Source organism: Camarhynchus parvulus, chromosome 11 (assembly GCF_901933205.1).
Source record: "Camarhynchus parvulus chromosome 11, STF_HiC, whole genome shotgun sequence".
Lineage (NCBI taxonomy): Eukaryota > Metazoa > Chordata > Aves > Passeriformes > Thraupidae > Camarhynchus > Camarhynchus parvulus.
Window position 1 is genome coordinate 19592502 of NC_044581.1, and position 9143 is coordinate 19601644.

The window sequence follows — 9143 nt, forward strand, 5'->3', positions numbered from 1 at the left end:
AACCTAAAGCATTGGAAGTGCAGCAGAAACAGCTGAGTGTCTGCAATGGATTTGTTGGTTTCTTTCCTTCAGTTGGCTCTGACCCAGAGTTTGCTCGCTATGTGGCTGGGGTGAACCAGGCTATGCAACAGAAGAGGCAAGCACAGCACGTCCGGCGCCCGAGCACCGCGCGTGGCAACTGGCCCCTTCCTGATGATCCCCATAAAACCTGGCCCTTCCCTGACTATTTCACAGAGGGGTAAGAGACTGCACAGGCTTTATCTTGCACCCAGACTTGGAAGAATGTGGGAATACTGGGGTTTTTTTTCAGTTGCTGCTGCATCTGTGAAAGCTGCACTTCACTGTTCAGAGGAGCAATGTGACCCTGGCTGCTTTGCTGATCCCAAGGCACTGATGTGCCTGATGTCATCCTTAGAGTGCCATGGATACTGACTGGGGCTCCAGCAGAGGAAATAAGGAATCTATAGCCCAGATGTATTCAGGAGAGTTTTCTCTGAGTGTTTTAAAAACAGCTTTAAGATCTAGTTTTGATGAAAAGTGATGCTGTCAAAGTTGCAGTGCCTGATTGAATTCAGTTTTCCAGATTTTAGCCACTTAATCCTGCTACTAAAAGGCAGGTACCTCACAGCAGGTACATTTAGAGTTTTTAATATCTTCCAAATCATAACTATTTACTACACAAGAAGTGTTTCAAGATTCTCTGTCCATTTGTCCATAGTGTAAGAGCAGTGAGTCTCTAGTGTAAAACCAGTATGGGTATGTGTTCTAGCTCAGTTTTGCAGTGAAAAAGTCAAGTACTTAGTGATTCCAAATCTAAGCATCACTTGTTTCTCCTTCCTGAACAGGAGAGGTGCTTCTAATTGGTATAATTACAGCCTATTTATATATATTTAACTACAATAACAGAGCAGTTAATGTGACCACTCAGAACTAGTGAAAGTACCTGTATTACTGGCACATTTTACCAAGTGCTGAAATGCTGTGCTCTGAGGTATCACCTGTGACAAAGATTCAGCACAACTGTGGCACACAGTCTGGACCAGGCACTGTAAATACAAGGACTAATACAACTTTCTGTCTTGCAGTGATGTGACAAACAGCTGGTCTGGTACTCAAGGAGACTCTGCCAGCTCAAGCGATGAGACCTCCTCAGCTAACGGAGACAGTTTGTTCTCCATGTTCTCAGGGCCAGACCTTGTTGCTGCTGTAAAGCAGAGGAGGTGAGCAAAATGAACAGAAATGGATCACTTTGTCAGACTCCTTTTGTTTTTATGTAATTTCATCTGAGTAGCCAGACAAAGGAAATTCCTGCAAATGAGACAAGTCTCCACAAAGATGAGTTTGTGTGCTACACGGGTGATGTGAGCTGTATTAGCAGCTTTCTCCTTGTACAAACCAGCACTGTGCAAACAGCCAGCCCTTCACTGAGGGTCACTATGGCTAGGAAAGATCTAGTGCTTTCCCTCTTGCATGAGTCTCCTTTGGATGCCACTTCCTGGGGCTTTATGAGACCCTCAGTGGTTTTGTGGAGTGCCTGGCTGCAGCTGGGCCGTGCTGACGTGGTGGGTTTGGGTGCCTTGGCTGCAGCCTGTGGCACTGGGGAGAAGCTGCTGCTAACCTGGTGTGCACCACTCACCTCGGCTGCTGCTGTTCTGGGAGTGGGAAATCCACCCCTGCTTAGTCCTCTGTTTCTCACAGTACAAAGAGAAGGCCAAACTGCCTTTGTAAATAATTTCAATAATGGAAAAACCAAGCCAGGATTTTCAGCTATGAACAGGCCACTTCTATCAGTAGTGTGAATTACAGCAATTCTGATTTTCTAAAGGGCTGGAGGCTCGGTGTCTTTGGAACCTCAGTGATTGCACAGCAGAGGGTAGTCAGAACAATAGTAACAAAAGGCACAAGATGAAGCATGAATACCAACCCAATTCCAATCTGGAATTGTTCTCTCAAACTATTTTTCAGTCTTTTCTAAAAATGAAGTAAGTGGCCAAATATTTGTTTACAGTCACAGAGTAATTTGGAGTCAATACATAGATACAAAATTGTCTGTCTGCTTTTTGGTGAATGAAAACAAAGTCAGTGCCAGTTTCTCACAGATTCTACCTGGATAGCTATTTTTGTATGCATTATCAGAAAGGAATAAGAGCAGCTACTTTCTGAATCTTTACACTCAGCCAAGACTTCATAGGGAGGGAACAAAACCTGAGCTTCAATGAATGTTAAATTGAAATTAATGGGAAAGAGCCATCTATAAACAGTCACAGAAAAAGTGGTAATTACTTGCATTTAAAAAAAAAAAGCAGCAGGGAAGGAAAACAAACACATAAGGGTGACTTAACATGCCAAACCAGTAGACAGCTAGAGACTGATCATGGAGCAAGAAGAAAAGCCTGTGGTTTATGTAGTGCTCTAAAGGGCAGAAGAAAGTGTCCAAAGAGGGGGCTTCCCTGGCCAAAACCTCAGCTGAAGTAACACTACTGCTGTCTCCTGTCACTTGCAGGAAGAGCAGTGTTCTGTAGGTCAGGGCCTGACAAGAGACCGGAGCTAAAGCTGGGCACTAAGAGGAGGTGGAAGGGCTGAGTGTGCTAAAGGTGACCTGCAAAGGGCTGCTTACCTATGGGAGCTGATTGGAGCATGCTGATTGGGATTCTTACAAAAAGGATGAAATAAAAGATTCTGCTTTAATCTAAACCCATGCCCTTAATCGCTCCTCCTAAAAAACCCAACCGAGGAAAAAAATCTTCCAGAATGCACATGTGGTCAAGGGCTTCTATTTACTAACTAGGTATTAGGTCACAAATTTAAACTGAAGGTAGAATATTTTTCTTCAGTAAAATTACTGTGTTTCAGCACATGTTTCACTTCCTCAACTGCTGTTTTGTCTTATCTATAAGGTTATTTCAGAAAAGATACTTAAATAAAACCAAAAGAAACCTAGCCACAAGAGCAGGTAACAGAAGAAAAAACACAATTTCTGGCAGATTTCTTGAAAGTGGACAAAAGTCTATCCCAGGTTCCTTTCACCTCTACAAAAATGTTGAAGCTGTAGCTTCAAGAATTACTGCATTGTCATGTCCCTGACAGTTTCTGTATTGTTGCTTTTACCTGTACTGAACAAAAAGTACATGAAACCAGATGTTTCTGAAAACAGTACTGTAGGCTGCCTCATATGTGCCAGTGGCAGATTAATGAGGGTGACTCATTTAAAACCAACCAGTCAATGTCTCTCTGTTTCTGGGCAGAAAACACAGCAGTGGTGAACAGGAACCCAGCACGCTGCCATCGCCTCCCCTTCTCTCTGCAGCAGATGACCGCAGTCAGGTGAGCTCAGTGTGGCTTGGCTCAGTCCCCTCCTCTGCTGGCACCGGGGGTGGGTCTGCGTGAGGCAGTCAACTGGAAAAGCATCTGGATCTCCAGATTGGCTTACTTCAGTGAAAACCTAAACCATCTGCACTCAAGTAGCATGAGGTGCTTTTGTCAGCCACCAAGCTTAATATATTAAAATTGGAAGTGATTTACTTTTTCCCTTTCAGTGGGGCCACTGTGTGTCAAGCTGAAGTATGTGTTTTAACAGGCAGATATTTTAAGAATTGAGAGTGCTATATGTAGGCATCAGTTCGGCTTTTGTCACAGACATCTTTTATGAAAAATCCTTTTTTTAGGATTTTTGCTCTTGAGAAGCCGCGAGGCCTCAGGAACAAAATGTAAACAATGGTTATCTGCTGCTGTGGAATGCAACAGGTGGATCTGTGATTGGTCTCATGTGGTTGTTTCTAATTAATGGCCAATCACAGTCAGCTGGCTCTGACTCTGTCTGAGACACAAGCTTTTGTTATCATTCTTTCTTTTTCTATTCTTAGCCAGCCTTCTGATGAAATCCTTTCTTCTATTCTTTTAGTATAGTTTTAGTATAATATATATCATAAAATAATAAATCAAGCCTTGTGAAACATGGAGTCAGATCCTTGTCTCTTCCCTCATCCTCAGACCCCTGTGAACACTGTCACAGGCTTTCAAATATAAACTAATCTTGTGACAATGTCTCAAGGAGGTGAGAAGGTGACATGTTAAGTATTGTCTAAAAAAGCAGCATTCTGTTGTTAAACCAAAGCACCCTAACTGATTTTGTTTTCCCAGGATAACAAGACCAAAACGTGGCCTCCCAAGGCCCCGTGGCAGCACACGTGCTCTGTGCCCAGCACGCTGCCCAGCCAGAGCACGTCCCTGTACCCCATGAGCAGCCCCGTGAGCCAGTGGAGTGACACCATGCAGATGCTGCAGTCGCCCATGTGGGCCAGCGACTGCGGCCCCGCCGGCCTCTCCTCCAGCTTCGCCTACGCCCAGCAGCAGCAGCAGCAGTCCCAGCAGGCTTCCCAGCACAAACAGATCAACAAGGGCTTTAAATCCTTCCCAGTAAAGCACGAGCGCAGACCATCTTACCTGCACCAGTACTGACTGCTGCTCCTACTGGAAAATGCAGCACAGGGCCAAATGGAAATCACATTACTTTGATTCACAGTGCTGTGTTGGCTATATCCTGTTTCTCTCTCGATGTGGGATTGAGGGGGTTTGGGTGAGATAGACAAACTCTCGGATTCTGAGTTACAGTGCTGAGCAAATATGGCCAATATGTTTGGTGGACACGAAACAGCCCAAAACTGTGATGTAGAAATGCTTTTAAAAATGTGTAATTGCCTTTACTTTCAAGACATTTTTTTTTTCTAAAAAAGAACTGCTGAAGGACTACCATACAAGAAACACTGTATTTTATAGCTATTTTTCATATAGATTTATAGTTAAAACATCTTACTGAAACACATTGAATATGTTGAAGCAAATATATAGTGGTCACTTTGCTCAACACTGTTTGTGTTTAAATTTGTAAAGGACAAGCTGTAGAACCTTTGTATTCTCCATTACAGCCTGTGGGCAGCTTTTTTACAATGAAGTGCAACAGCAGCTTTTCCTGTGCTACACAAGTGAGTTCATTTGGGAACTGCTGCAGAAACAGTCACAAAACTGAGTTTTGTGGCAGTTTCCTTCCTGTAGGTGAAGATCAGCAGAACCACTCAGCCTTGTGTCGTCAACGTGACCTGAGCTGCTTGACACAGATGGCACCTCTGTGGACAGAGGGACTCTGGTTCCAGACACCTGTGTGGACAGAGGGACCCTGGTTGTCACACACCTGTGTGCACAGAGGGACCCTGGTTGTCACACACCTGTGTGCACAGAGGAACCCTTGTTGTCACACACCTGTGTGGGCAGAGGGACCCTGGTTCCAGACACCTGTGTGGGCAGAGGGACCCTGGTTGTCACACACCTGTGTGGACAGAGGAACCCTTGTTGTCACACACATGTGTGCACAGAGGGACCCTGGTTCCAGACATGTGTGGGCAGTGGGACCCAGGTTCTCACACACCTGTGTGGACAGAGGGACCCTGGTTCTTACACAAACCCTGTCCTATGGCTGCATTTGGCCAAAGGCACTCTCCACAAGGTGCTCCTGCAGTGTGTGAAAGCAAAGCCTAAGAGACTACTTGCATTTATTTAAAGTCTTATTTCAGATGCTACAGTTGATTAAAAATTGTGAGCTGGCTCAGAAGATAGTAAAACTGAAATGTGGGGTAGCAGTTAGTTAAAAGAACATTATTTTTTTTAAAAGGATAAAGTAATTATTTGCAGTCAATATGTGCCATTAAGTGAACCTGTGGAATTAGGAATAATCTTCCAACCAAAGTGGATGGGGGCGAGTGACTGGTGCTTACAAATTCAAGAACAATGGTAAATATGTATACCTATCCCACTGTATATGAATTGAGATTACAGAAGATTCTTTATATAGTTAGAGCTTATTTAAATTTTCATATTTCATCTTTGAAAGAGTCTAAAAACCACAATATTTTCTGGTATAAGAGTTTTGACAGTATTAATCTTATTTTTGTATTTTTCTTAAGTCATATCATTCTAATATGTTAACTACTAGTAAAATGGGTTATTAGTTCTAACTACATAATTTTTCAATGAAGATAAAGCACATTTTTTGGTTTTGGTTTTACAAACTAAGTACATCTATATCTGAAGATACCAAAAAATAAATACATTATATATATATATATATAAATAAAAAGTATACACAACACTAAAACTATTAAACATTTGGGTATTTAAAACCCATCCACCTTTTTTGTTTGTATGGTGACGGGCTTTATTTGCAGGCCCAGATTGTTACCTTTTGTGCTGTTTGAGGATGCCAATGTTGCCTGTATTTATGATATTGTCACCATGTTTTCTGAAACTTCATACTTACCATGTTTACAAAGATTTGTTTGCTGTACATAGACTTTTTACAGTAATGTGCTTTGCACAATCAGTGTGGCTTCTGTCTGTAAATTGTTAATGGTCTGTACTACTATAATTTTGAAAACCTTCCACTGAAAATGTTAGTGGTTATTTAACTTCATGAATGGTTTCAAGTTTCCTAAATCTTGTTGTTTAGATCTAATATTAAACCCCAAATTTGGTTGTACTTACTTGGTTATTCATACTAAGACCAAAATGGAAGCTAATGAAAACAACTTAATTTTGAACTTTTTTTCTAACAAGTGCCAAAATGATTGCTATAGTTTTTGCAGTTTATTCATAATTACAAATGCTGGCAAGTTTCTGGACCTACATAAGTGAATTGTGAACACAAAGAAAGTTTGTCTGCATTTTGACCATGTGGGTGCTACTCTGTCCTTTGCTTCCGATTGTTCTGAACACTGGTAATTTTAAGAATTGTTGCACTTGGCAAATGAGTCTTGCCCTTAAACTTCACTTACACTGCCAAGTGCAAGGGTTTGGTGCTTAGTTAACTTACCCTTATTGCAGTGCTTCTTGTGAATAGCTAACGCTTCTGAACTGGAACTGTACAGTTTGTATTTTAAAGCTTCTGTAAAAGTAAACTATTTGCTTTATTAAAGATATACATTTAATAGGTCATACCTGTTTAAAATATGCACCTTGCTGAAAATGAGCAGCACCTTAAACTGTAACTTTGGTTTGTAAACAAAGATCTTACTACATTAACATGGGATTATTTAACAGTTTGAAAATTGTCAACTGCCTACTTACTGACTCTATCATATAAAAATGAACTTTATGCACAGTCCAATCTTTAAAGGTGCTTTCTCAGGTGATGTCACAGAAGAATGTGGTACAGACAATGCCTCAGCAGGGTCTTTGAACCAGTAGTGCGGGTAAACATTGCCAAAATCACGATACTGGAATTTTTAGGAATCAGAGTCAGTAACTCTGATGGTAGTAAGCAAAAAGAAAACTCTGTCCCCCTCCCTGCCATGACCAAGGCTATTCAGTGTGTGTTAACTGTGGCACTGAAATGCCTATGCAGGGTGTGCAAAGCTGCTTTCTTCCTTACTGGAGAGGAGCACACAGGCATGCAGCTGGCCAGCAGTGCTGACAGTATCCAGGAAGCACATGAACCATTCTGACTGTGCAAGAATTGACTTGTTTACAGAGCATTTCAAGCACAGAGAAAAAACCTTAATAAATTTGGGCAAAAGCTTCTAAAATAATAGCTTGGTTTCACCCTTACACATAATTGGTGAGTGGTGTAGCAATCCCACCAGTCCTAGGAAAGGTAACATTTCTGTTTGACTAAATCACGGAGCAGCTCTTTTGTTAATGTATTATATTAATTCAGAATATACTACAACTTACAAAGAACATATTTCGTTTATTTAGCACAATTGTTCTGATACAGGATACAAGAGTTTACTGCTTTTATATATGGAACACATACCTCCAGCTTTGTCATGCTGGAGGTAGGAGTCACCTAGAGTAATACTTCCCTTGTTATTATAGAATCTGACTCATGAAATGGGCTCTGCTTCCCATAGTGCTGTCTTGACAACCAGGCTATTCCCAGAGGTACACTGAATTGAGTTTTTCAGAGGGAAAAGGGAATGTGATAATTATCATTCTTAAGCTGTGTTAGTTACAGTAACGGGGGAAAAGCTGGCCTAATACTACACTGAAAACTGCATTCACAATTTAAAGACAGAAGTACAGATCACTTTTTACCTGCCTTTTTTAAACCCACACCTTCTTCGTTTTCAAAGTAGGACTCTAAACTATTTCTACAGCCTCTGAAAGCTGCAGTGCTCACGTCCAGGTATTGCTGTCAGTCTACAGGCTTCTGCATCCTGGGCGGTGAGGCATCAGCAATTGTAGCTAAGTAAATGAGGTTCCTGTGCAGGATATGCTGGTACCTGTGAGAGGAGGAAACAAAGGATCTGGGAGACATTCTTTACTAGGCAACTACCCATACTTTCACTCGTGTACTCTGATCAGTATTTGCAGTTAGGGAAAAAGAAAGCAAACTAGAATAATAAATCAGGGTTGTTCTCATTCTGAAGCCCGGTATAACGCACTGAGCACTGATCTCCGTAGCCGAGATGTGCTACTACCCAGCTTCGATGGGAAGCAGGGCACTGAGCTCGCAGCCTGGCAGCTGCAGAACGCAGCGGAGCAGGAGTTCAGAGCTGCCTGCCGGGCTGGTCTGAGCAGGTGCCGGAGCGGCAGAGCCGCCGGCTCGGGCTGCCCACACGGGCACGGAGGGCAGAGCGGGCCCAGGAACACTGGGCAAACACCCTGACCAAAGCAGCAAGGACCATCCGTGCTCTATACGTCTCTGAAATGATTCTGGGGAACCCGTTCGTGAGCTCAGACGCATTTTCCCAGTGGCGGCAGGAAAGTTCTAGGAGCTCCAGCTGCGTTTGGCTCCCGCTGCCCACACCTGGCCCCCAGCGCTCCGCCCTGCCCGCCCGTCGGTCACTCACTGCACGCAGTCGGTGGCGCGGCCCTTGTTCTGGTACTCCACGATGCACCGGATCAACTGGTCGTTCTCCTCCAGCAGCTGCGGCACAGACACCGTCACCGCCCGCCCCGGCCAGCTCTGCCCCAAGCGGGCCGGAAGGGCTCGGTCTCGGCCCAGTCCCGGCCCCGTCCCAGCCCCGTGTCGCTCACCCGCTGCAGCGTGTCCTGGTTCACCTCGGCCGCCCCGCGCTGCCGCTCGGGCACGAACGCCACGGACATGGCGGCTCCGGCTGAGGCGCTCCCGGCCCCGCCCCTGCGCCGCG

At 43.8% G+C, this 9143-nt stretch overlaps 2 protein-coding genes across 4 annotated transcripts in view; one reads left to right on the top strand and one right to left on the bottom strand.

Annotated features, from left to right (window-relative positions):
* KIAA0355 (KIAA0355 ortholog) overlaps positions 1-6982 on the top strand; it is a 59251-nt gene extending 52269 nt beyond the window's left edge. For all 3 annotated transcript variants that reach the window (XM_030955739.1, XM_030955740.1, XM_030955741.1), the window contains 4 exons: positions 73-238; positions 1086-1220; positions 3246-3324; positions 4141-6982. In XM_030955739.1, coding sequence (XP_030811599.1) covers positions 73-238; positions 1086-1220; positions 3246-3324; positions 4141-4458 — 698 coding nt within the window. In that variant the 3' untranslated portion in view covers positions 4459-6982. The remainder of the gene's footprint in view (positions 1-72; positions 239-1085; positions 1221-3245; positions 3325-4140) is intronic.
* A 736-nt stretch (positions 6983-7718) lies between these two features.
* On the bottom strand, positions 7719-9141 carry SS18L2 (SS18 like 2). The gene is made up of 3 exons (XM_030955742.1): positions 9031-9141; positions 8844-8920; positions 7719-8273 (listed from the first exon to the last, which is right to left on the bottom strand). The coding sequence occupies exons 1-3, from the start codon at positions 9097-9099 to the stop codon at positions 8186-8188; spliced, it is 234 nt and encodes a 77-aa protein (XP_030811602.1). The 5' UTR covers positions 9100-9141; the 3' UTR covers positions 7719-8185.
* Positions 9142-9143: the final 2 nt, after the last annotated feature.

What these genes read in the sequence shown, in the direction of transcription:
- SS18L2 (XM_030955742.1), bottom strand. Translation starts at nt 9,099, where the DNA reads ATGTCCGTGGCGTTCGTGCCCGAGCGGCAGCGCGGGGCGGCCGAGGTG. An exon ending in ACCAGGACACGCTGCAGCGG is followed by an intron (nt 8,921 to 9,030) that starts GTGAGCGACACG and finishes TCTGTGCCGCAG; the next exon opens with CTGCTGGAGGAGAACGACCA. An exon ending in CGCGCCACCGACTGCGTGCA is followed by an intron (nt 8,274 to 8,843) that starts GTGAGTGACCGA and finishes CTCCTCTCACAG; the next exon opens with GTACCAGCATATCCTGCACA.